This window comes from Trichophyton verrucosum, assembly GCF_000151505.1.
Source record: "Trichophyton verrucosum HKI 0517 chromosome Unknown contig00222_1.f1.exp, whole genome shotgun sequence".
Taxonomy (NCBI): domain Eukaryota; kingdom Fungi; phylum Ascomycota; class Eurotiomycetes; order Onygenales; family Arthrodermataceae; genus Trichophyton; species Trichophyton verrucosum.
In genome coordinates this window covers 14,117-40,370 of record NW_003315503.1, presented here as the reverse complement: position 1 = coordinate 40,370, position 26,254 = coordinate 14,117, and the positions used below count along the sequence as shown (strand labels likewise).

The 26,254-nt window shown below is 51.0% G+C and overlaps 9 protein-coding genes across 9 annotated transcripts; 6 read left to right on the top strand and 3 right to left on the bottom strand.

Moving 5' to 3' along the window:
- Positions 1 to 76: 76 nt before the first annotated feature.
- On the top strand, positions 77 to 1,564 carry TRV_02591 (nucleoside hydrolase, putative; the record flags this gene model as incomplete). The annotated part of the gene is made up of 4 exons (XM_003023211.1): positions 77 to 109; positions 174 to 479; positions 552 to 827; positions 899 to 1,564. 4 exons carry the CDS (start codon positions 77 to 79, stop codon positions 1,562 to 1,564), a joined length of 1,281 nt encoding a protein of 426 aa, XP_003023257.1.
- A 520-nt stretch (positions 1,565 to 2,084) lies between these two features.
- TRV_02590 (HLH transcription factor, putative) lies at positions 2,085 to 3,210 on the top strand (the record flags this gene model as incomplete). The annotated part of the gene is made up of 2 exons (XM_003023210.1): positions 2,085 to 2,546; positions 2,608 to 3,210. 2 exons carry the CDS (start codon positions 2,085 to 2,087, stop codon positions 3,208 to 3,210), a joined length of 1,065 nt encoding a protein of 354 aa, XP_003023256.1.
- Positions 3,211 to 3,280: 70 nt separating this feature from the next.
- On the bottom strand, positions 3,281 to 6,073 carry TRV_02589 (uncharacterized protein; the record flags this gene model as incomplete). Its single annotated transcript, XM_003023209.1, has 2 exons — positions 3,281 to 3,340; positions 3,410 to 6,073. The coding sequence occupies 2 exons, from the start codon at positions 6,071 to 6,073 to the stop codon at positions 3,281 to 3,283; spliced, it is 2,724 nt and encodes a 907-aa protein (XP_003023255.1).
- A 2,573-nt stretch (positions 6,074 to 8,646) lies between these two features.
- TRV_02588 (uncharacterized protein) lies at positions 8,647 to 10,071 on the top strand (the record flags this gene model as incomplete). Its single annotated transcript, XM_003023208.1, has 1 exon — positions 8,647 to 10,071. The coding sequence occupies one exon, from the start codon at positions 8,647 to 8,649 to the stop codon at positions 10,069 to 10,071; it is 1,425 nt and encodes a 474-aa protein (XP_003023254.1).
- A 1,337-nt stretch (positions 10,072 to 11,408) lies between these two features.
- On the top strand, positions 11,409 to 13,533 carry TRV_02587 (uncharacterized protein; the record flags this gene model as incomplete). Its single annotated transcript, XM_003023207.1, has 6 exons — positions 11,409 to 11,672; positions 11,756 to 12,025; positions 12,113 to 12,254; positions 12,348 to 12,772; positions 12,853 to 13,036; positions 13,169 to 13,533. The coding sequence occupies 6 exons, from the start codon at positions 11,409 to 11,411 to the stop codon at positions 13,531 to 13,533; spliced, it is 1,650 nt and encodes a 549-aa protein (XP_003023253.1).
- A 306-nt stretch (positions 13,534 to 13,839) lies between these two features.
- TRV_02586 (uncharacterized protein) lies at positions 13,840 to 15,176 on the bottom strand (the record flags this gene model as incomplete). Its single annotated transcript, XM_003023206.1, has 2 exons — positions 13,840 to 15,053; positions 15,074 to 15,176. The coding sequence occupies 2 exons, from the start codon at positions 15,174 to 15,176 to the stop codon at positions 13,840 to 13,842; spliced, it is 1,317 nt and encodes a 438-aa protein (XP_003023252.1).
- Positions 15,177 to 16,639: 1,463 nt separating this feature from the next.
- Positions 16,640 to 17,854, top strand: TRV_02585 (uncharacterized protein; the record flags this gene model as incomplete). Its single annotated transcript, XM_003023205.1, has 1 exon — positions 16,640 to 17,854. One exon carries the CDS (start codon positions 16,640 to 16,642, stop codon positions 17,852 to 17,854), a length of 1,215 nt encoding a protein of 404 aa, XP_003023251.1.
- A 1,864-nt stretch (positions 17,855 to 19,718) lies between these two features.
- Positions 19,719 to 20,489, top strand: TRV_02584 (uncharacterized protein; the record flags this gene model as incomplete). Its single annotated transcript, XM_003023204.1, has 3 exons — positions 19,719 to 20,234; positions 20,297 to 20,361; positions 20,417 to 20,489. 3 exons carry the CDS (start codon positions 19,719 to 19,721, stop codon positions 20,487 to 20,489), a joined length of 654 nt encoding a protein of 217 aa, XP_003023250.1.
- Positions 20,490 to 21,716: 1,227 nt separating this feature from the next.
- On the bottom strand, positions 21,717 to 23,093 carry TRV_02583 (uncharacterized protein; the record flags this gene model as incomplete). Its single annotated transcript, XM_003023203.1, has 1 exon — positions 21,717 to 23,093. The coding sequence occupies one exon, from the start codon at positions 23,091 to 23,093 to the stop codon at positions 21,717 to 21,719; it is 1,377 nt and encodes a 458-aa protein (XP_003023249.1).
- Positions 23,094 to 26,254: the final 3,161 nt, after the last annotated feature.

Genomic DNA, 26,254 nt, shown 5'->3' with positions numbered 1-26,254 from the left:
CAGCCATTGGCCCCTCTCATAATTAACCATCCACAACATCCTCATCACTGCTAAACAGGTAAATACTTACTTGACCATGCCTAAACGCATTATCATTGACACCGACCCAGTAAGTATGGACACTTTATACACTCTTTTAGCCAGCATGTAGCTAACACCCTGCACCCAACTAGGGCGTCGATGACATCCTGGCCCTCCTCCTGTCCTTCTCCGCATCCTCGGCCGAGCTAGAAGTGGCACTCATCTCCCTGACGTTCGGCAACATCGAGATAAAGAAGTGTCTCCGCAACGCGGTGTCGGTGTTCCACGTTATTGAGAAGGAACTCGCTCATCGCGGGGAGGCGGGGAAGCACGCCTTCTCTGCGCTCAAGGCATGCCGGCCCATTCTTGCCTGTGGCGCCGAGGGCCCTCTGGACGGCAGCAAGGTTGACGCGGGATACTTTCATGGTTTCGATGGACTGGGGAACGTTCATACAAAGGTGTGTCTGTAGCATTTACTGTAAATCTTCTAGGAATTGTTCGAGTGTGCTGAGAGTGCTTCCTTTTTCTAGTGTCCCCATCTCTCCGCCGACGACACCTACCAGGCCCTGTTTGCGAGTGAAGAAGAAGAGGCCGCAGACGAAGGCGAGAAGCTGTATATACCGTCTCGCCAGCCGTCTCATCTGGAGATCCTCCGCCTGCTGCGCGAGAATGAGGAAGACAGCATTACCATTGTGGCCGTGGGGCCGCTGACAAACCTTGCCCTGGCCGCGGCCGAGGACCTGCCTACTTTCCTGCGAGCCAAGGAGGTGGCCATCATGGGCGGAGCCATCGACGAGCCAGGAAATGTATGTTTCCTCTCATTTGCTATATTTTTTTTTTACTAGAGTACGGAGTACTGACAGCGAGTGTAATACAGGTCACCCCCTTTGCGGAGTTCAACGTCTTCGCGGACCCCCTTGCAGCCGCCCAGCTGATGGCGCTGACATCGCTTAACCCACGGCGCACCTGGCCCGCAGCCTCGCCAATGGCCGCTCCACGACGTCTGGACAAGAGACTTACTCTGAAGATGGCACCGCTGGACCTGACGCACACGCAGAACTTCACTCCGACGGCCTTCCGCGCCGCCATCACGCCGCACCTGCAGCGCAGCTCCCCGCTGGCCGAGCTGGTCTCCACCGTGGTCGAGCACACCTTCAGCACGATCCGGGAGCTCAAGCTGGCCCGGCACGAGGCGGCGACGGCGGAAGAGGAGATGAGCCTGCACGACCCCGTGTGCGTGTGGTACGTGCTGACGGGCGGGAGCGAGACATGGCGGTGGCAGGAGCGAGACGTGCGGGTAGAGACGACGGGCCAGTGGACGCGAGGCGCGACGGTGGTGGACAGGCGGCTTGTCGGGCGGGTTGACGCCGACGTGGTGGACCAGGTGGTGGTGGAGGGCGAAGAGGAGATCGCAGTCGTGGCGGAGGAGCAGGAGGACGACCGCGGCGGGTGGAGGGCGGGCGGCAACCGCGTGGGCGTGCTGGAGCGCGGGCCTGACAGCTTACTAAGCGAGGAGCTCCTCCGGCGAGTCTTTAGCCAGTAGAAAGAGGGCGATAGACGCGCGGCAGATGACTAAGCGGACCAAGCACTGGACCATCTTCCTTCTTCCTCCCTCCCGCGTCTTCTCTTCCGTCTCCTCCCGCCCGGCCTCTTCTCATGACTAAGCAGCCCACGTGCCCACCTCCACCCCGGCCCTCTTCCCCGCTGACTCAGCCACGGCAACCTTAGCCTCCCTCCCCTGCGCCCGCCCCGCAGCCAATCAGCGTCCTCCCCGCGTCCATGTGCCTGGCCCTGCCCCAGGCGTCCTGCCAGCCAACCGTTGGCAGCACGCGACCACCAGGAGGACTCGCGGCGCAAGTAGAAGAAGCGCCGCCTGCCCTCTTTTCGTCGACCCGACTCTTCCTCCTCGCCATCACTGCTGTCACCACCACTACTACTATCACTACTACTACTATCACTGCTATCACCATCACCACTACTATCACTGCTGGCATCTACCAGGTACTGCCATGCCGAAGCCGCGTCTACCGCTAACTCCGGCCTCGTCGACCGACATCGCCGCCATGGACAAGATGGACAAGGCCGCAGACGACCTCTACTTCGCCCTCCCGCCCGCCGCCATCCAGCATCACCACCACCACCAGCCCCAGCAGCAGCAGCAGCAGCAACAGCAGCAACAGCAACAACAACAACCACAGCAACAGCAACAGCAACAGCCAGAGACAAGACGCTCCAAGAGACAGCCCGAGTTCAGCCTGCCGCCGCCGCCCACGCGCACCCGCAAGATCATCCAGGTCAAGCCCAAGCGAGACGAGGAGGCCGACCAGCAGGATGCCGCCCCGGCTGCCACCACCAAGAAGAAGTCCAGCGCTGCCACCGCCGCAGGCCGCAAGATCGCCCGGCGCACCGCTCACAGTCTGATCGAGCGTCGCCGCCGGTCCAAGATGAACCAGGAGTTCGCCACGCTCAAGGACATGATTCCCGCCTGCAGGGGCCATGAGATGCACAAGCTCGCCATCCTCCAGGTCAGTCAGTCCTCTTATCAGTCTCAGATACACGACAGCGGCTAACAGATAATAACTCCAGGCCAGCATTGAGTATGTAAACTACCTGGAGAGCTGCGTCAGAGACCTCAAGGCCGCCAGGCGGGATGACACTCCCACCTCGCCTTGCTGGCAGCCCTCGGCAAACATCCAGATGGACTCGGCCAGCTCATACTCCGTCTCCCCGGATATCCACCCTTCAACCGCCAACACCTCCACCATGCCTTCACCGGCGCAGAGCCAGGGCCACCAGACCGCCTCGGCGGGATTCGACATCATAACCATGGTCCTGCCTTCGCCTGCTCTCAGGCCTACCACCACTTCAACCACTGCCTCCTCTGCCTCGCGGACTTACAGCATGTCCACCACAGCAACCTCTACCAACACTTCACCGCTGCTTGTACCCACCGGTGGGGACGACGTTGCCGTGCAGGACGACGACGTAGACATGGACAGAGAGGCTTCTGCTGCTCTGCTCATGCTCAACACCGATAGACGGCATTCCTCGACTTCAGCCACCACCGCTTCAGCAACTACCTCGCCCACTATATGGCCTCATGCACATGCACAGCACACACTCACACATACACATACACACGCCAGGCGTAAGCTTGGCATGAGCGTACATGACCTGCTCACCCATTAATCCTCACCCATTAATCTACTCTTCCTCCTTCTCCTTCTTCTTCTTGTTACTTCCTACGTGTGGTTACCCGTTACTCTTTACGTTGGCGTATAAAAGTTGGCTCTCTGCTTTCACTTCTTGCTTTGTCTTCCTGTATCTAGTTCCCTAGACCAAGCACTTAACAATACACTGCATCATAGTCCGTCGTAGTAACACTCACATCCAAATCGTCCATGAACCCAACTAGCTCGTCGTCATCACTCGCCTCCCCATCCAATCTCATCGCTTCCAAAACATCAGCATCAAACTCAACTATTTTCTCAAACCCGCCATCTCGCTCCCACACCTCCGCCATCTGCCACATCCACCTCACCGTCGCCTCCCACCGCTCCATCCGGACCCTCAGCCTAGCCATCTCCTCTCCAAGCTTCACCTCCGCCCAGGTAGCATGGGTATCCCGACGAGTCTTCCAGTGCTCATACTCCGCCGGCGTGGTCTGGGCGATAAGCACCATCCCAACCTGCAGGTTGTCTTCTGTCAACTCATCCTGCTCCCCAGCCGGCCCGTCATGCACCAGTAGCTCGCTCCGTCCGGAGCCCAGGTTGAAGTACTCGAACTCCTCCTCATCGACGATGTGCTCGTCTTCCTCCATACGTGCCGCTCGCACGTTCGAAAGAGCTTCCGATATCCCTCGGCTCACGGGGTAGAAGCCCTCGTTTCGATAGTGCGGATGGTACTCTGGCACAGCTGGAAACTGAGTCGTCGGGTAGACGCGTCGGCCCGACCACCGACTTAGTAGTCTGGATGCGGCTGCGGCATCCATACCATTGCTACCTTGGAATTCTCTTCTCGTGCGGTCCTGTTGGATCTCTTCGAGCTGCGCCCACGTCCGCACCTGCACCGCTTGTTCAATCGCAAACCTAACCTCAGTCTCAGTCATCTCTTCGCTCCCATTCGCATCCCCGCCTGCATTTCCATTCACATAGCCATTGCTGTAGCCATTCACATAGCCATTCCCATACCCATTGCCGTTGCCATTCACATAGATATTACCATAGCCATTCACATAGCCATTGCTGTAGCCATTCCCATAACTATTGCCGTTGCCATTGCCATTACCATTACCATCGGTATTCCCATAGCCATTGCCGTTGCCATTCCAATCCATATTCTCCTGCTCAAGTGCAACACCGCCATCATATTCATCATCCTCGTCTTCAAGGCTAGCTTGAATTAACTCTCGCTGTACATCCGGTGGAAAAACAAGCGGTGACACCGGCCTTCTCGCAAACTCACTCCTCGGAAACGCCATCCCATTAGGTGGCATACCATATACCGGTTGCGGTATAGACTCTATTCTATTCGACGCCGGAAGCTGTGGTTGCAGCTGTTGTTGTCCTTCAACAGGCGTCTCCCGAAAATTAGGCTGTCCGTCATCTTCTTCTTGGTGTTGTCGTTGCTGCGGATCCTCAAGCGGTTCATCCATCGCCTCCTGTATTCTCATCTCAAGCAACTGCTGCTGCTGTGCTTGCATTGATTGCATCTGTTCCTGCAACTCCTCTACTTCCCGGACCTGGCCCTGATGCACTGCCAACTCCACCCTTCGAATCTCCGGTTCCGGCTGTCCCTCTCGAGTCTCACCTATCATCCGCAGCTCCCTCGTACGCAAAGTCACCTGCACCCGTTGCAAACGTTCTTGATGACTCGCAATCTCTGGCCGTTGAGCCAGCTCTTCCTCCCTTGCTTGCCGCGCATGTTGCTGGCGGAGAAGGTCTTGTTGCTGCTCCTGAAGTAGTGCTTGTACCCTTTGGGAGTGTGCCATATGGGGCCGTACCTCGGGAGCCGGTAGGTGTCGTAAATGCATTAGCTGGGACGGTATCGTCTCCGCCGGTGCGGGTACGGGCGCCGGTACAGGTGGCAATTCTGGTTGACTCTCTTGTTGTGCCAGGATGTTCGTGAGCTCCTGTTGAATCACCTGCTCACGTACTAGTTGTTCACCAACTCGTGCCTGAGGCTGTCCGGGTGTAACTACCCGTGCTTCCATCTCAACCTGTGCTTCTGTCTCAACCCGGGCTTCGAATTGGGGTTCCGGATTGACGACAGGCTGTACCAGCGACGGCTCGGAATTCAGCTCTCCCAATGGCTGTTGTTCCAGCCTTTGCTCTAGCTCTGGGCTTGCACCTCGCCCCCGCCCCTGTCCTCGTCCTCGTCCTCGTGGGCGCCGTCGCCCGTTTCCTCGGGCTCTATTAGCTTCAGGTCGTTGTTCAGCAGCTCGACCTCGCTCTACTCCTCTCCCTCGTGCCCGAATTACTCCCGGGCGCTGCTCTGTAGCTTGTCCACGTCCGGCCCCGGATCCAGGTGCTGCTCTCCGGCTGCGCCCTCGCCTGCTTCCTTGCCCTCGTCTCGATCGGCCTGCTTCACCTGGTTCTCTTGCTTCATCCTTAGCCTGTGGTGCAGTAGGCTGTGTCTCGGGTTGTTCAGCCTGTGCTTCCTCTGCTGTTACCTCTGCTTCTTGCTCTTCTTCCGGGTTAATGGCTTGCCTCTGTTCAACCGGCTGTTGCATTGCTGGGCCAACTTGCAGTCCATCTTGCTGTCCATCTTGACTCGTTTGCACTTCTTGCACTTGTTCAGCTGTCTCTTGTTTAGCTAGCGCTCGTTCAGCTTGCTCTCGTTGGGCCTCCTCATCGTTCGATTCCTCTAAGTCAGCCCGTCCTGCCTGTTCTGCCGCTAGGATATACGGGCGTGATAAACGCAGTACACGCTGAAGCCGCCTCACTGCAGGCGAAGCATGACCGTGCGGATCTGCATATGGCTCTGCACCCCTTCTTGAATCCCCTGTTTCACCCGACCCGGTTTTTCGTCCGTTATACGCATGTGGTCTCATCTTGCGCCCGTCGCTGTACCCTCTTCAACCTCGCTTCCCACCTCAAGTGCTTTTCCTTGGACACTTCTGGGTATAATTGTGTCCGCCGCATGATCGGCTGCTCCCCCGGCTAAAGAGACCAGCTAAAATTCGCCTTCATAGGTTTGTGCTTTAGAAGTTGCGACTTGATCAACGTCGTATACAAACAGGAAAGCACCATGGATCCTGCCAAGGCGGGAGATAATCCCGAGAAAAAGCTTGGCATTTTTGTTTTGACTTCGTGGCAAATGGCCCAAGTTCAACGACTCTTCAAGGCAATAATAGGTAAACTTCAACATCAATCTTCGGAAGGAAAACCAGTTAATAATTTAATAATTCATAGCGGCGTGTATAGTAAATAATTGTTGCTTGAGTATTGTTGGGCTGAACGGTAAGAGTGATTTCATAAAGCTGTTCAGGCCGTCCTGTATCCAGAGCGGACAGCAAGTATAGGCCGAGATTGACATGTTTAAACGCCCTATACTTGACTTTCTTGCAGCTCAAAAGAACTGCCTTGACTTCAGTGGTATTATTCTTAGTAGTGGTATAAAATCCATGAAGCTGTCATCGCAGTATTGGAAATCCACATAAAGCAACGTCCTAGAAAAAGCAGCATCTAGCTCCATCTCGCAATGGATCAGTCGTACAATATCTTAGCAACCAATCCGTATTCATGCTTATGAGACTGTAAATTGGCATTCCGCAAATTCTTCTTGATATTTTGTCAGAGTAAAATTGGAGGAATTATGGTTTTCTCTATCTTTACCTTACTTAAATAAGTAAAGTCTGTATTAATAATCATTGTATCATCACGTGACAACTCGGTTACTTGGTACCCTAAACTGACAGGCCGGAAGTCAAAGTACATGATGAGTGAATGCACTTTCGACAAACTTCGCGACAAGCTCGCAACATCACAGGCATTTTTGTCAATATTGCAACCATTTACCCATATGTAGAATACCACTGCCCCTGCCTGATTTCCATCCGCTGATCTCATTGAAATGCTGCCATATGTACCAGGCAATTGCCGAGTTCTCAAGCCAGCAGAGTGGGACCTCGATTGGTGGATCATCCCATTGCATATCCTTTTCTAGGGAGGAAGTCAACACAGTTTTACAGGATTAGCCCTAGCAATTTCAGAATCAAGCTTCTCCTCTGCAGCAGTTCAGCCTGGCAGCCCCAACCAAAAGGGCGGCTTTCCGTCCAACGTGTTCACCAGCATGATGCATTTCGAGATAATGGTGCAGCATTATCCATATCCATTACCCCAGTCCATATGACGTGGAGTGTTCCGTTATGCTGATGGTGGATCTGGGATGGAGGGCCTAGCAGAATCTCCGCTGGGCCGTGACGCTTGTTCGAAGTTGCACGTTTTTGACGAAGCGGCTGGAGCACACCACTTTGATGTGTTGTGGTTGGCTAATCTGCTTATGCAGACAGTTTCGTACATACATACGCACACAATATCTAATCAAAAGGTTCAGCCTACTGGACCGGACTTGATCCTATCTTATATCCGATATCCGGAGGTTTAAAATGCCTATATTATTAATTTTAAGGGACAACACCTATCGACTTCTTATATTCTCGTTTCTTAGCTTGGTGCATCCTTTTATTGGAATGTAGCATATGAGCATGAGAATTCGAAGGAAGATAAACTTAATGTCCGTCAAAACAAGAGCTGACGGTTCCAGGCCTATTTGCAGTGGATGGATACCTAGCGGCATCCACAGCGGGTGGTCTGGAAAATCCGCCGCGCACTACCGTCCTTAAGTCAGAAATGTGGGCTCTAAGGCAAGGAGAACGACCAAGCTTAGCTTGCTCGCCTACTGGAAAGTCCGAAAAATCTTGTCCGAATTTCGGTGTATCTTCTTGGATTGAGCAATGCTTAGTTCAGGGGTGACTCTTGTTTGAGCTGCATTTGCCTATCAATAGATCCTCAGGCTGATCAATGTCTCAAAATAGCGTTATGCAGATGACACAATGATCTGCCCGCTATTCCTCACTTTATTTTTACGTCCCTTAATCTAGAACTCGAGAGGATACACACATATGTATACCTGTTACCTCTGACATGGATAAGACGAGCGGCATGACAAAATGACAGACAACGATAAGAGGGCTGATCTATGGATGCCACTCGTCGTAATCCCATGGATAAGCTTCGCATCATCATCAACTTTAACAATACCAAGAAGAAGCGATACCCCGAGATTGCCGGTCAACTCTAAGGATCGCCAGCTGCTTGTTTTCGGCCGTCTCTAACAGAATGGGGGTAGGATTGGGATAGCCGGGCGGTGAAATAAAATCAGTGGCGGGGAGAATTGGTGATGGCTAGTTTTGCCGTATACTCCCTACGTGGGATGTTCCTCTTATATACGCTGACACATATACATGGCTAAAATATATAAATGCCGCTCGACATCATCATAAAGGAAGGCGAGTCATTCCCTCCATCATCATCATCATCATAATTACCACCAACCTTGGAATATTCATACCAAGCCGGATATTGACATAGAGTGATTCCATATATATATTTCGTTTTCAATATGCCTCTCATCCTTGACTCTACACCCCCCAACCCAGATATCCAGTCTTCAGCCATGGCAGAAGACTATAAACCGTTACTTCCTGCCATAGTTGTTCTCAACAGGCGATACCTGATCACCGGCAACAGCGCTGCTGCCAAGGTCGGAGCCGCTGCGTTCGCTGCCTCGGTCGTCCAGGCATTCGTGGAGAGAGGAATCTTCCTGGGAATGATTCTGTATCAGAGGGACGAGGATATCGTGGATCCCTACATCTCCAGCGAGGCCTTTAGCTCAATTTCTACTGTGACAGTATCTTTCAATTTCCACATGGATCCAAGCAAGGTCGCCAATGCCCTTCTGAACTGCATCAAAATCCTCAAGGTTACCAACCCAATGGAAGGAACCCCCATGCTATACTATCAGACCGATACTCTGATGGAGTACCATCCTCGTCACATCCCTTCATGTGTCACACACCACGGCCCCTTTTTTGGAAGCTTTGCAACCATTTTCTCCAAGGAGGCTGCAGCGCTGGCGTTTGGAAGCATGGAAAAGGCAGAGCACCTGGAACGGCAACAAGACAAGGGAATTGAAATTATCAAGAGCCGAGAGAATGCATTTGTCCTCCAACATTCACAGCTTCAAGGCAATTTCCTTGCCTCCAGGGGCGTCACCGCCTTACGTGAGCTTTGCCCGCCGATCGAGCTTTTGACTGAAACAGAAGAAACCAAAGACGAGCTCCCCGAAAACATTACAGAGTGGTTTAACTTTGATGGGGTAGTGATGTTCACGGCAGTTGCCCGCCTCGATTACTTTAAAAACATAGATCTGCTTGTTGACGCGGCAATCCTCCTTTGCACTCGGGGTATCCCTCTCAGGGTCTTTGTGGCTGGGGGAGAGCAGCCAGATAGCATGGAGCACAGGGCACTCATGGACAAGGTTCCACCCCAGTACCAGCACCTGTTCCTGCTGGTCCCCAAGGTCTCGAGATCTGCCTTGTACAGTCTATTCGCTGTTGCAAGACACACCGGCATCTTCATCTGTCCATCCCGCTACGAGACTCTTGGCATCACCCCGCTGGAGGCAGCTCTCAACGGCGTCACTACCGTTATCTCAAATTCTAGTGTAGTAGAAGCCTCTAGGTTCTACCCAGACGAATTCCGATTTAGCCCAAACCCAGAAGACCTCTCAAAGCTAATTGTTCAACTTTCGGGCCCGCGGGGCACGTTGGCTAAGTCGGGAGACCTGATCCGTCTTCATGTTGGAAAGTCTATTCAGGGAAGCAAGTTCCGCTCTGACCTTCTTGACGCATGGTCGGATTTCTCAGTGCAGTACCTCAGTACACTAGTCAACTATGTGCCAGCGGTACAGCCGCCGCTCTGTTTGGAGACAGCGCCACAGGAGCTTGGGGGTGGCATGAAGGGGCAGACGCGAGTGTTGGCATGAACAGGAAGAGCAGGGTCCAGAGCTGCAAAAAAGCCGAAGGAGGGTATAATTTAGATCATAGTGGATATGCCATGGAGACATGATGATTTCTTTTTTCTGGTTCTTGTCATTTTTTCTTTTGCTTTCCTTTGGTTCTTTTCTTCTTCATTCCAGACCTTATTTTAGTTTGTGTCCTTCGCTTCCTTATTTCTTCCCTGTCATAGCTTCCGAGAAGCAGACCAGCTACTCCTTGATGGAAGGCTTTTGTTGTTTTGGAACGTTGATATACAAATTCCACTCTTCTCATTAAAATTTTATATAGGTAGGTAGTTTTAGAATTCTTTCGGGACGTCGGCTTAAGGTAATCACGTGAATCTCCACTTGCTGCCCAGTTGCCTCTTTAGTCTTCTTCCCTGTCCGTTGTTCTTCTGCAACGTTATCAAAAAATAAAAATAAAAATAAAAATAAAAAAAAAATAAAAAAAAGCGACGACGAGGCATCAGCGGCCACGATGGGGCTCTTCTAGCGGGTCCGGTATGGCAGATGGCTAACTCGAGTCATGCGGTGGGCTCGGCAACTATCATAATCTTAACCGAGCTCTATGCATAGTATGGATTCTCGCCCAGAGTATCTCTCCCGAACCCGGTCAGTACCTATGTATGTAATAGTATTACATGGTATGCGGACGGATGTTGATACACGGGCAGGCTGATAGCATACCCTTTCTAGTGGGTCGCAAGGGGGCGGGACCTTCCTCTCTTCCCGCGCCAGGAACGGATGTCCTTTGCGAACCCGCGCCCCACGCCATGGCCCTCTACACTCCGGCATAAAAACTAAGTATGCAGCCAAAGGGTCCATAAGGATAGGCCTGACTGGGGTAGCGACGGTTCTCTGCATCCCCGAAACATCCCTGCCTGGCTTCATTCAACTTGCAGCAACGCCGGATTGGTCCGCCTACAGAGGATCACCCTTGCGCTTGGCGATCCTCTTATCTTGACTCCAATTTTTTAACCCCATAAACCTGGGATTCTATTCGGTATTTGGTATCCAAGTTAGACTGCCGACCTCTACTTGTAGCGAATTGTGGACGCAGCCATCGGTTTTAGCCTGCTGCTTGCCCTCCCTTTGCGTTACAACGGACACGGAACCATCCAAAATACCTCAGGGTGAGACGTAGGATCCTACGTGGCCTTGTTGCTACCGACGGTATATAAGTTCTGGCCTTGGTGGCTAGAGAGCATGACATCGGAGCACAATTTCATTCGGTCATCGAGGTAGACTCTATCTCGATCTTCCTTTTCGTGTGCAATACGTCCTCTGCAACGATTTGAAAAAGTTATATAAATAAGGCGGAAAGCATGACGCAAGCACAGGAAAGTCTTGCACGCTTCCAAGCTCGCCGCGAAGAGGCACTCTCCAAGGTGGACGTTGATCTATCCCGAATCCCAGAGAAGTTGTCCGGGAATGTGACAGACATACCAAGACAGTGTCTCTCGCAGGAAGATATTGGCATTACTGAATCATCCGCTCAGTCACTGCTCGCTTCTCTTGCACAGGGAACCCTCACTGCAACCGCAGTTACCAAGGCTTTTCTCCGCCGAGCGGTCATTGCACAGAAACTGGTGAGTTAGAGTAGTCGGTTAATCAGAAGTGTAGCAGGAATAAAGGCAAACAAGAACCATCCTGACTTAGTTATGTCATCTAGGTCAACTGCGTTCATGAACTTCTGCCAGAGCGAGCACTTGCACGGGCGAAGGAACTGGATGAATATTTCGCAAAGCACAAGAAGCCAATTGGTCCCCTCCATGGCCTTCCTGTCAGTGTGAAGGCTCATATGGGCGTCAAGGGATGCGACACCAGCTCTGGCTTTGTTGCCTGGGCAGGACGCCCATCTCCCGATGATGCCGAGCTTCTCAAGATTCTGATTGCAGCTGGAGCAGTCGAATACGTGAGAACAACAGAACCACAAGCGCTGGTGGGTGCATATTCCATAGAACCCCGACCACATTGTAATTTTTTTTTCCAACTTCTACGATCTAATCTTGCGTTCGATATTACTTAGTTGATGTTGGAGACAAAAAGCAATGTCACCGGCGAGACAGTGAATCCCCACAACATTGCTCTGACCCCTGGCGGTTCGTCTGGTGGTGAATCTGCTCTGCAGGCACTTTACGGCAGCCCACTCGGCATTGGCACGGACATGGGTAAGTCTGCTCTTATGAACGACCGAAATCCGCTCCGTCCTTGGCAATAGCTAGTTAGTTTGGCCCCAACGCTCACATCTATGTAATCTATAGGAGGCAGTATCCGCTCGCCAGCATCAAACTGCGGCCTATACGGGTTCAAACCCACCACGCACCGAATCCCTCTCACCGGATGGACTGCCTACAACATCGGCGTGGAGACAATCTGGGGAACAGCCGGCCCACTATGCCCAACATTTGAAGGCATCGACCTCATGATGAAAGTTATCCTTGACGCTGAGCCTTGGCGCAAAGACCCAAGCCTGCATCAGATGCACTGGCGAGAACATGCCCAGTGTATTAACCCGAAAGGAGAAAAGAAGTTCAGGGTCGGCGTTATGTGGGACGACGGTATTGTAAAGCCTCTCCCACCGGTAACTAGAGCCCTGCATGAAGTTGTGGCGAAGCTCAAGTTAGTTCCCGGTGTCGAGGTTGTTGAATGGAAACCATTCCACCACGATGAGGCAATGGAGATCCTCGTAAGTAGCCTATCCAGATCTCATACATCCCGACTTTTCATCCGGAGAACTGACCATATTTCGATTGTTCCGACTTATAGGCAGGCCTCTATTCTCCTGACGGTGGAAAATCATACGAAGCCCTTCTCCAGGAGGGTGGAGAATCTGCTCTCCAGCTTGCAAACTGGGTTGCGAAAGAGAGTCCTGCCGTCAAAGCCCACGATCTCCCTGCTCTATGGAACCTATTGAAGAGACGTGAGGCATACCGCTTCAATTACTTGACCGGTACGTCTGAGTATAAACTACATACCTACATACCCGAACATCCCGAATCTGATTCCACATCTCATCCTTACTCTTTCTCTGCATATCTTGATGTCAAACTAACCTATTATTAACCTCATCTCAAATATATAGAATGGAACAAGCTCGAACCTGACATGGACGTGATTCTATGCCCCGCCCACCCCAATGTTGCGCCTGTTCTCTCCACATCTCGGTACTGGGGTTATACATCGATCTGGAATATTCTCGATTACCCAGCCATTGTATTCCCAGTTACAAGGATCAATGCACAACTGGACACCAAGGAGACAGGATATACGCCTAGAAATGATGACGACGCTCTGTATCAAGATAACTATGACCCTGTGATTCAAGCCTCGGCTCCTGTATGTCTTCAACTAGTTGGTAAGAAGATGCAGGACGAGATGGTTGTGCAGGCAATGAAGGAAATCAAGGATGCTATCGGTCTGCCCTTCGTCAACTGCCTGAATGGATGATTTCCCCCCCTTTTTTTGTTTTCGATGGAACTGTCTCAGGTGTTATGCAAGGAGGCTATTCCCATTTTACTACTGTTTCGTGGTTACACTTTGAAAGGACTCAAATGTCATGCAAACGAACAAAAAAAGACGATTAACTCTGCCAATGCTATTTTCTGTGGCAACCCAATTTTTTCCCCGTTCCCTTTAACTATCAATACCAGGCTACAAACAAACGAATCTAATAATATTCCCTCCTATCCATTGCTTTATCCTTGTCTACCGCGCAGTATGAGGTCGGTGAATATCCATATCGACGCTGAAACGCTATGGTTCGTTCACAGCATCTGGAGTAGCTTGTACACTTGAGCTTCGTGCCCGTGGAGATCCCTCTTTACCAGGCACATCAAGGCTAGAATCACAGCTCTTCCTGAGCTTCAGTCCAGTCTGCCTCTCGCAGGTTTCGGCGCCGGATACTTGAAAGGGATGCGGGCGATTTGGATTGACCTGGTTCACAAATGTTGGAATCAGTGAGTTAGCGGCTGCCACACCAAGTTCCGGGTGCTCTTCTACGTCTACTCGTGCTCTCGAATCCCGGACATACGTAACCACCCCCCTGAGCCATGACACAACTCGTCTAGACATTGGTTCGGCTGGTGATGTGTTGGTGAAGGTTGAACCTGAGTCGACAAACCGCTTTGTCGGAAGGACCTCGGACGCTGTATTTTGCGAAGTTTGTGCTTTCTCCCTTAATCTGCGAACTATAGCCAGGGTGAATCCAGCAGTGGAAATGGAGATCAGTACAGCGAAGAGGATATAGAAGATGTTCCACTCCTTCTTGGACTCATCAGCGCAGTGCTCGTCAATTAGCCTCTCGTCTCTGCGTGGGAAACACATCCTGCACATCTGGGCCAGTGTAGGCTTCAGCTTGATGCCTGGCTTGGTCACACAAGTCGCAGCAAGATCACCGGATGGACACGCGAGCTCACGACAAGTCAACGGTCTAGTAGAAGTCTGAGTCGGTCGAACTTTGCCTGTGGCAGTTGTCTGAAGATTTCCGGTCTGTCTGGGATCCGTGTTGTCCCCGGGCTTGACGAGATTAAACCGAGACTTTTGATCGTCTCGACGCTCATTTTGGGTTTCTGTCGACGACTTTCTGGTGGAAGGGTTTGACTGTCTGTACCATCGTATGAGGGTGAAAATCGCCTGTCTGCAGGACCTCATCTTCGATCCACTGATTTGAACGATATCATTTGGTGGTACTTCCGGTGAGTAAGGGACAAGGTCTTCAACGCACGTCTCAAGATCTGCCAGTAGTCGCTCAAGGGTGACTCCGTTCATTGTATCCTTGTAGCTAGTGGTCTCTGCGCTTCTCACATTATCGGTAATGCCTGGCGGCTGAAAGGGCGGAGCACCCTGTGTGATGGTCTCTTCAGACGCAGATCGGCCAGCAATGGGCTCTCTGAGAGTTGTATGCACACCAAGGTATCGTAGAGGAATCGACCAAGCCGTCACTTGGACGATGCAGTACATCAAGCATACTATGCTCTGGACCGAATACCACATCTTGCCGTCTTCATGTCATGTAAGTGGACAGTCGCTCTCTTGCCATGTTTTCCCTCCCCTCTCTTCTTCTGCGTCTTCTGTTTTGCATCTTTGAACATCTTGCAAACCAGCTAGTTAACTGCTCGATGTTGCTGAAGGCGCGGCCCTGCAGTCATGCCTCCCTTCAAGCAACGCAGGTAACTAACGAAAGATAACTAGTTGGCTAGTTAACTTGGGCCTAGAATCATTATCAGCGGCTATTAAGCGAAACCAGCAGCAAGGATAAGGGGAAACACCACGTGTAGAACGCACTAGCCAGTGTTTATTTCATGTTACCTTCCGTAGAGTAAATAATAATAATAATTAAAATGTTGGCTCCTTTTGACCCTCCATCGATAAAGGGGTGGAAAAAGGAGAACCGCCTCTTCCCTTCGGAAAGGCAGATACGAGCCATCCGCTGGACCTCAGGGTGAAACGTCCCCTGTCGCGCATTTCAAACACGCAAGCCAGCCATTATTACTTGCATCTTCCTTCTGGAGTATATAACTGATGGATGTACATACTCCGTAGATGTCAATGTGTTGTCTGCTCTGTAGTTATCTCCCCTGTACCACGACGGCGAGATTCGGCCACGCAACGAGGACCGAAGACCCCGTAAAACCGCGTGAGAGGAGAGCACCCAAGAAGACCAAGGATGCGAAGTATGCAGGCCGATATTGAACAGTAACCCAGGGGACCGAAGACCTGGCCAGCCTGGCCTCTTTTTTCCATTCGAGATCGCATATATAATTAATAGCTATATAGTTAAAGCGGCTGACGCTGTTCCTGCGTCCTCATCGTTTCACCTTTGACAAAGCGGACCGTGTCTAGAGCCTCGCGCGTTCTTCCGTCTGTTTCATCTCATTTTATTCTCCCCCGTCGAGGGCCTGTGTCGTTCGTTGGGTTGGCGGTGCGCCGCCGTCTTAGTTAGCCTCTTGTGCTGCTGGTAGCTTTTTTTTTTTTCTTGTGGTCAAACTTCGTCCGCCTCTTCCATCATCGATCGCATCGTCAGACACATCGCCCGCCAAAACCACCGCACAACCACCATCGCCACCACCACCACGAACACAGTCTACACCAACAGACGTCCCACGGCAAGAGAGAGAGAGAGAGAAGAGACAAGAGCCACCGAATAACACCCACGACATCGCCGCTTGCAAAGAGATGAGTGTCTTCGTGGTGAGTACCAAGAGCAGCCCAGCCCGGTGTGATCCTTGCTGTGCGCCCCGTCTGACCTTGTGCTCGCAGAACAAGCCACCTTCGCATCCTCCCCTCTAAAGACCCGACCCGACCATCCATCGACCACTTACCACTCCATCTTGAGCGTCTCTGTCTGCCGGTCCTCCTCCAGCCTGCTCGTGCTCGTCTAGCTGCCGCCGGACTGCTCGACTCGACCACTCAGCACACCCCCTGAACCGCCTGGCGTTCGTCCGCCCTTCCTCCTGACCGCTCGGCGTTTGCGTCAAGTCGCCTCGGGACAATCAACTGCAACAACGCTCAAGGTGTTACTGTCTATAATATATATTCGGCCTGTGGCGCAATCATGAACCCGTACATGAGCTGGGCCATCCTGCTCCTTACCGCAGGTGGATTGGGCTACTACTACAAGAATAATGGCTCGACGGCCAGGTCACGGCCTGCCTCTCTAAAGCCGAGCGAGAGGCAAGAGAGTGGCCCGGCAGGGAGCAAGAAGGAGAAGGCAAAGCAACGCACCAAGCAGCGCAAGAGCCCCCCGCCGGAAACCAACAGCAGCAGAAATCACTCCAGCGAGGCTAGCAATGGTGTCAACGCACCAGCCGCTGTGCCGGAAACCAAAAAGGAGCAGCGAGCTGTCGAAGCCGAAGAGTCGATATCGACTAGCAATGGAGGCATGGACGACAACTATGAATTTGCCAAACAATTCTCCAAAGCAAGAAACGGCACTCCTCTTGCTGCTAAGCCTAAACCCAGCACCAGCAAGAAGCCAAAGAAACAGGCTACGCAGCAGGAGAGGCAGCAACAGGAGCAACAGCCACAGACTAACGGTGACTCTCACGTTAACCACGTCTCTACTGCTGCTTCCTCCACTACCGGCGCAGATGCAGACGACGACATGTCACCAATCAATCCTCCCCGCGTCAAGCCCGCCGGTGATGTCACTGACATGCTCGAGGAGCCGGCCCCCGCCGCATCCGTCCTCCGCCTGACTGGTGACATGGAAGACGTCCAGCAGGGCAAGAAGAAGAAACAGCAAAACAGCTTCAAGTCTGTAGAGACTAAGAAGCAACGCCAGGCCCGCCGTAAGCGCGAAGAGAAGAACGAGATGGTCAAGCAAGCAGAGAAGGCAAGGCGTGCAATGGTCGAGAACCAGATGCATACAGCCCGGGAATACGAGAGGCAACAGGCAAAGTCAACCGTGTCTCCTCCATCTGCAAACGCATGGGCGTCCAGCTCTAACCTTACGCCTACTACCAATGGCAACACCACCAGCAACGGTACATCCACCAAGCCGTCATCTGGCATGCCATTGCTTGACACCTTCGAGCCAGCTCCCGCACAACCCACTCCTACACAAGCTGGCGGGGAGAGAAAACCGTGGACCAAGGACTTGCCATCAGAAGAGGAGCAGATGAGAATGCTCAACTCTCTCAGCAGCGAGAACGAATGGACTACCGTTTCCAACCGCAAGAAGGAGAAGCGCAGTAAGGGCATGGCCGAGTCCACGAGCGAAGCCAGCAGCTCTGAGGCCCATGCCAACCCCATTGAGACTTCGTGGTAACTTAACGACATGACCTTCTTTTTCCAAGCACTCCATACTTCTACTTCTACTACTATTTCTTTCTTTCTTTCTTTTCTCTCCTTCACAAAACTCATATCATGAAACAACAGCATAGAGAGAGAGAGGCCTCTCAACACCATTTTAACACCCCCAGTCGCGCATCCATCCATCCACCCGCACATCCCTACATACATCCACACTAAGCACATTCCATATGTCCTTCTCTACCAGCATCCACATTTTATTATTATAGGTCTCTTTTCTCTCCTCGCGTCCCCCCCTTTTTTCACCCGCTAGTTCATCGTGTCCTTCTTAACAGTGGGTATCAAATCATCCATCTAGCCTCTTTCAATCCCATCCAATTTCATCTCCTTTTCCTTTTTTTCCCCCCTCTCTTTATCTGCCTCTGCCTCTTCTTCAGCTTCAATCCCTTCTAACGCCTTTCCTTCTCGCTTCGACTGTATTTATTTATTGATTTTACTGCTTCTTCTTTTCTTTTTTGCTTAAACCCCCTTTTTGCTTTTTCCTCCCGAGTCAACTCTCCCCAAACTAGCCGCCGCCGTGCTTATCACACATCTCAACTCGCATGTCGATGCTCTTCTTTTCCTTAATTTTGGCTTCGACCTGCATCAGCCAGACTACTTGAGACCTTTTTTTTTAACCCCCTTTTTTTCCCCCATTCGCGCTCTATGCTGGTGATTGTGCCAGGGAAGCTCGTTTTACCCTGGGCCACCTCGCTTCTTGTATGTCTTAGTAACAGTTCAGTAGTGAATCATCTACCTCTACTTTATCTCCTCTTCTCCATCTCCTGCTGCCGTCTTCTTCTTCTTCTTCTTCTTCTTCTTCTTCTCAATACTTCATAAGTACATCCATCCCCGTCTGCTTCTGCTGCTCCAGCGCGGTCTTGATGCCAGCAAGTCCCGTGACTTGGCGAAACGTGACCTTTACTGCTTATCGCATCCGTGGCTTTTTCTCTTCAACTTTCAACCTTCCAACCTTCTTCACCTGCAAGAAACAACAGACAAGCCTCGAGTTCGTCCTCTGCGCAGCCTTCACCTTCACCTCCTCCGCCGCGACGTCTGGCCCCAATTGACCGTCTGCCCGGCTGCCCTCGAGTTGTGAGACAGCGTCCCTCGCACCACTAGAGGGATTTAAAGTGTTTGTTTGTCCGCCACTCGAAACCCACCGTCATTGTTCAGGCCAATGCTAACCAGCCGAGGAGAACAAGGGTCCTGCTTCTTGTCCACAACCCACCCGGCGAGGACACATATACACTATCTGGGGAGCAGAAGTCCCGAGCCAGCAGGCAACCTCAACTGCACGCCGCCGTCGATTCCTCCGAGGCTACATATCCGTACCTGCCTACCAGCATCCCTCTTTAGACACACGCACACCAAAAATACCTCTTTAACCTCCATACCAATCTCTTCAGAAAGATGGCCCAAATCCGCGGCACGGCGGGGTACAACCTGGGACATCAGAATCCCTTCGTCGGCCCTGGGAGGGAGCATGCTACCAGCGACCCGAGTCCGTTGGATGCCATCCGGGAGCAGACCAGCAAGATTGAGGACTGGCTAGACACTGTTGCTGATCCAATCAAGCCGTATGTCCATCCTGGTTCCCCGTGTGCCATGAAGAAATAGTTGATGCACTTATACGACCTGTTTAAACTTACGAAATAATGATAGACATCTCCCGGCCATCGGTCGATTCCTCATTGTGGTCACTTTCTTGGAAGACTCGCTGCGGATAATGACACAATGGACGCCTCAGCTCGAGTACCTCCATCAGTTCAGACACAGTACGTGAAAGGCCGAAGTGAAGAGAGATAACAATCTCGGCACTTTGAAATTGGTGTGACAAAATGGTTCTAACTTATCATGCAGTTCCATGGGGAATAACACACCTCTTCCTTATCGTCAACGTCGTCGTCATGCTTTCCTGCTCCGTTCTCGTCATTGCTCGCAAACACAGTGAATATGCTGTTGCCGGTCTCCTCGGTGTTGTGGTCGCTCAGGCTCTCGGCTACGGTCTTCTAATTGACATAACCTTCATTGTCCGCAACCTCAGTGTCATCGGTGGTCTCCTCATGGTCCTCTCTGACTCCTGGGTGCGCAAGAAGTTCATGCCCGCTGGTCTCCCACAGCTCGAGGAGAAGGACCGCAAGATGTACGTTCAGTTTGCCGGCAGAGTCCTCCTCATCTTCTTGTTCATTGGATTCGTCTTCTCTGGCGAATGGAGCTTGTGGCGAATCATTGTCAGCTGCATTGGTCTCGTTGCCTCAGTCATGGTTGTTGTTGGATTCAAAGCAAAATGGAGTGCTGTCATCTTGGTCGTTGTCCTCAGTGTGTTCAACGTCCTTGTCAACAACTTCTGGACGGTGCGTATCCATATTTCTTACCCCGTATTAGGTTCCACCACGCTAACTGGGCTTTTCAATAGCTCCACCCCCACCACCCTCACAAGGACTTTGCCAAATACGACTTCTTCCAAATTCTCTCCATCGTGTAAGTGTTTATGTATGTTGATATCTAGTCCAATTACATGCTAATATTTATGTAGTGGTGGCTTGGTCCTCCTTGTCAACATGGGCCCTGGGCAGCTCAGCATGGACGAGAAGAAAAAGGTTTACTAATCAGGCTGCTCGTCTATAAATAAAAACAATACCCCCAACACCCACCCAAGGACGGAAAAGACGAAATGCAAAAATATTCGAAGAACATATCATGCCGGTGCAAAAGACGCCTTACTTTCCTACCATCCATCAACTCCTATGTATGGCCAATTGCGAGCCATTCCAATATCTCTTTTCTCCTACCCTTTGTCTTTTTGCCATGTCATGTCATGTATTCCACGTCCTGCCGGTCTGGTTGTAAGCTTTTTCAATGCGCACTTTCAGCACTGCGCCACAGCCCAATATCCACATCCACTTGTCGTTTCCAGTTTTCTACTACATTCCATTCCAGTTCCTATTCCAATCTACTTCAGTTGGGAAAGTCAAGAGGGTCGCATTCATATATATATATCTACGTCATGATCTATTTAAAAAATGAATGAGCTGTACCATTTTGTCTATCTCTACAGTTTATTATTGTCATCTCCCATTTTGCCTTTTGCGTAAACATGTCCGGGTTGGCTCCTTTTCTTGTCATCCATATTCCTTCCATGCGCTCACTACTGCCTACTTTTGCTACTGGTGTTTCTTGCTAGAAGCGAAGGATTGAAAACGGGGCAACGGTGCATTACCTTCTACTAAGGCCTCTTATCCGTTCTAATAGAGAGCCTTTAGTTGATATCCATTTAATAAAAGTACCTATGAACCAACCACCAACATCTATAGAGTAGAGATGGAGAAAAATAACACCTTTATTGTAGCAAAAGGGATTAGGCCGACGAAACGAAATAAGATATTATAAGTTGAATGGGCCAGCGAATGGAAAGCCAACTCGCCAACAAAGAGAAGAAACCAGCCTGCTCGCATGCTCGAGGAAAACCTAGAAATTTTCAAAAGGAACAAAAAAAGGCGGAGTGAAGCGAATGCGCGAAGGAAATGAAATATGCAGATGTAACAACAAATAAAGACAGACCGTGCTGTGGATGTTGCATGCAGTAAGATATAAAAGGGCCAATCAGGCCAGGGTGTGGTATAGACAAGCTGGTGCATTGTGTATACTGGCGTTATGCCGTGTGTGGGAAAAGGGCGAGAAAAACGGCAGATACAGTGGATGTAAAGCAAAGGAGTAAGTAAAAATCAAAGCATCAGGTCAGAGAAGGGATGAAGAATATATACAAGAAACACCCATTTTTTCTAACTCTTTTATGTTTTCTTTTCTTCAAAGGAAGGGGGGAAGATAGAGACTGGTTAAAAGTCCATGCTCCATCTGTATGTTCGGATACGGTCTAGTCGATCAAACTCGACGTCATCAAGTGAGTGGTCCGAATCATGGTTATCATCGTTATCCAGCTGTACAGTGCTGGTGAACGGTAACTTTGATGTCTTTGAACGGCTTGTGGCACGGAGCCAATGGGCGTTGTTAGAGGACGGGGTGATAGGCCGGAAAGCCTTGCCGCTGTCAACGGTTTCTTTGGATGTTGGTCGATGTTCTGTTTCATATTTGCGGTGCTGGCGGGTCCTCGGGGGTTGGAGACTGGGGAGTGATACATACGGTTTTAGTTCTAGTGGAGAAGCGGTGCTGGAGTCGTTGGATGGAGAGAGGGTGAGCTGTTGCTGTTGCTGCTGTTGTTGGTGATGATGACGATCGGACGATTGTCTGCGAACTGTAGTAGAGAGGCGAGGGAGGGAAGAACGCTGCTGGTCCTGTGACTGGGTAGTGTTTGAGAGAGAGATCAAGGAGTCGATGGGTATTAGGCCGCGGGATATAGTCGCTCCCGTCGAGGACTTGCGTGATTTTGTAGTAGGGCTATGCCTGAGCGAGGCTGATTCAAGACTCTGGACGGGAGACGGCCGAGAGAGATGATGTTGATGTCCATGTGTGTCAGCACCAGTATTGCTCGGCGACTGTGTGATACCCCTGAGAAGCGGGCTGCTGCTTGCCGAGAACCTCGAGGCAGGGTCTGCTCGGATCTTACCCTCCATGACCTTCGCACTCGGCGGTGGTTGAAGCATCCATTGAATCTCTTCTTTCCTCATCAACGCATTTGCAATTGGTGGATAGACGTCATGAACTTCTGGTGGCGGATCGAGGGAGTACTTTGAAGAGCCACGAGTTGCTACCCGTAGACTTGTAGACGAAGCCCTTCCGTCACACCCCCAAAGCACTTCGTCGTCACGCTGATACCGTACAATATTCCACCGAGTAGCCAGACCGCTTCCTGTATCGTTCTTCTTGCCATTACTGCTGCCGTCCTTTGCTATGGGCAGGTCCTCCAGTACTCCAGTCAGCACTGCTTTCTCTGTCACAGTGGGCTTCTCCTTTTCAAGCGCCGCCAGGTTCTTCTGGCTCCCCGTCCGACTAGTAGCATTGTGGTTGTTATTGTTCCTCCCACGTCTCGCTGGCGGCCCAGGTCCTAGTGCAATCTCCTCGCTCCAGTATCTGTTTGTGCTGAACGGCGTTGGCTGGTAGAAGACAGGCTGGTCGGTAACGAGGGCATCCCTGCCGGCCTCACGTGCGGTCCGCGCTGCGTCTCTCTTCCTCTTCCGTTTCTGGAGATGCTCTGTACAAGGAGTACAGGCTGCGTAGTAGAAGATCGCAGACTGGGCTCCCCGAAACAGCCACATCACCCTGTCGTGAAAGGTTGGTCAAATTGCTCGACCTCAGCTCAGCTCAGGGCTTCGCCAGGAAGGCAAGTCTGAGCAACACGCAAGAATCTCTTGAAAAAATCTGCACATTTGAGCTGAGAAATAGGGGGGCGCTTGTTGATGAGGCGAGGCGTCTCGAGCCGGTGATAATGGCTTGATAAGATGAGAGGGCGGGTTGGTTTAATTGAACTTGAAACGTAAGGCGCTACTACTGGTGGTGAAACCTGCGCGGAAGAGAGGGGGCGATTGAAGCGCTCAGCTGAGAGTTAGCAGAGTGAAGATATATGATAGTTGAAACACGGACAGTCTTCGGCCAGCGAATTGTGTGTATCGTCCCCTTGTCGACAACGGCGAAGAAGAAAAGAGCCAGACACAGACTGGCGAGATGGAGCCCGGAGTATATAAGATAACACGAAATGTGTCCAGGAGAAAAGAAAAGACTGGGCGCACTGGCCTCCTTGTGGCTGCCCAACCGGGCCACGGGGTGCCAAGCTCGCCAAGGCCTAGGAAGTGGCGCCGCGGCCCCACTGTACCCACAGTATCCCCGTTTGGTCTAGCGTCGCGTTGGGCGATCCAATTAGGTGAAGACTTTCTTTGACGTGCGCCAAGCGCGCTTCTGGGGTTTTGGTCACTCCAAGTACCGCCCGGTAGACGAGATCAATACGGGGACGTACACGCGGCCAGACGAGAGATGGGGTGAACAGTTAACACGCATAAACGGCGTTGGTAATTCTGACGTTCTAACGGCGGGGTTTATCTAGGAAGAGATGGCCTCCTTCAATTTTGAATTTGACGGACATATGTCGAGCACGTCTTTATCAATCACTACTCTATCCTGCCTGACCGTTTTGGTGCATGCTCGGCTATCATCCTACATACTGTCGTCCACGTAAGTCCGTCACCAGATTACGCGTGCTTTGTGCGAGCTGAGAACTGTGCATGATGTCGGCTGGTGACGAGGCTGACAGCTACTTAAATGGCCTAGCCTAGCCTCAGAGATGTAAATGCACAGCTGATAAACAAAATAGCGGTTAGCTAAATACTAAGTTAATGAGAGTCCCAAAAAGTATATATCTCAATTGCTTCTCCGTTGCCTTTTTATGAGTGACGGGCCCGCGATTCCCTGAGACTCGGGCAAGATGAAGTATATAGTATATATATTACCCTTCGGCCACTATATAGAAAACTGCTTCTTCCTTCCTCCCTGGTTTACAGTAATGGTGAATCGGGAAGGCATGTATCTAGACACGCAGAGTAAGAGTACCAACCGCTGGCTCCTTCTTCCTTTACAAAAAATACGCCCAACTCCAACCCTACCTTCTCCTAGATACAACGTTCACAATGAACAACACCCAGAATCAAACATATATCAAACCAATTGAAAGGTCTTCTATAACAGCAGTGAAGTTCACAGCTACTATATATGCGGGCAGTCTATTACTTCAAATAAAGGTATACTTCTTGGTACTTTGGGGTACCTCCCCCACAACGTGCTTTAAGCAAGGGCAAGAAATCAAAACGCTAAAAAAGAAGAATTCAGTCTAAAGAAATGGGACTATCTAACAACTTGACATATCAAAAAGTCGTAACTCTCCACATGCAGCGACGCCGTGGTCTCAACGTCTGCATGCCCACATCCCGCATCTCGAGCGGTGATCCCTCCCGACTCTCTGTGTGCACCCCCATGAGAAGACGGGTAGATCGAGAAAAGCTTCTTTCATGAGCTTGCTTAAGTCGCTCTAGCCAAACATCATGCCCTCTTCTTGCATGGTTTGTTCCCTAAGGACCCGACAGGCTGATGCAGAGGACTGCTGGCCGCTTTTGGCTTGCATCCTCGGCTTGACATGTCTACTCTCATATGACTAGGATGCAAACTGTATTCTACTTAAGCCAGGACTGACCAGTCGCTGTTGGGAGCCTGACCACTGTGGCATTGAACGTACAGACCGCCCTGAGGGTTACTTAGATGCCATGCTCATGACTCTATATCGGTAGCCAAAGCCCGACGCACAAGCTACTCACAACTCGACACACTGAGCTTTCGGCAGTGTAACCATGAACAAGCTGGTGAGCCAGAGCTATAATTTTCATCGATGTATTGAAGTTTGGCCGTCGATATATTCGTCGACATGCTGTTTTCTGGAAAAATATCGTTTGCTCGTCATGCATCATGATTTCACGCCACAGAGAGTGATACGCTTCGCATGATGCAGTCATATATCAAATATAAATCTCAACAAGGGTGACTGCAGGTGAACAATTCCACCTCCTTCAGATAAACCAATGCCAGGAGTTCGCATGGGTCGGGTGCAAGTATGGGGGAAACAAGTTCAATGAAACAAACCATCTGGTACATTTGATGCCTTGGCGTTCGTAAGTTAGAGATGGAATCAAAAAGGAACAGGGTAAACATGACTATATTTCTGCTTAAAATGTCCTGAACTCCATCTCATTGCAGACGCTCGATATCTCACATAACATCTCCCAGGTTATTTCGACGTGATTAGAATGCTGTGGGCCCGAAATAAATGGCGATAGACAGTCCCCTAGACTTGTCCCGTCTACCCAATACTTGGATACAATCCAAGCTCATTTCAATTGGATATGGAATGAGAAGGCTGCCCTAGTCTCTGTCCCCATCTTCTGGGCAGAAGCACCGCGTCACAGGCAAACTGATGGAACAACGGCTCTAAATAGGGTATCAATATCAACTCAACAGTTGCCTCGCCGCTGTGCTGCCATTCTAATTTTTTAACACCGCCGAATGCCAGCCTTGGATTGCTCCTCGACTCATGGTTTCATAATAGCCCATCAAGCATTCTTAGTATTCCTGACAACCTCCCCTTTGACCTTTGACCAGTCTATTTTACCATCAATCTCCTCGTCGACCTCTCCACAGATAACAACATTATCCCCTCGTATCAGGTAAAGACCGTGCTCTACCTCCGTGCTAGGCTCAGGGTCATCTGGCGTTCGGATTATTCTCTCAATTGTTTGGGATAGGACGAGGTTTGTAAGTTGGTCTGTTGATAGGAGCGTTCCTATTAATGTGCGGCCGTCAACCGTAAGGACGAGAATTTTTTCTATACAGGAAAACGCATTGCGTTAGTGTGTTGTTCGAGAAATTTGTCGCCTGCGTC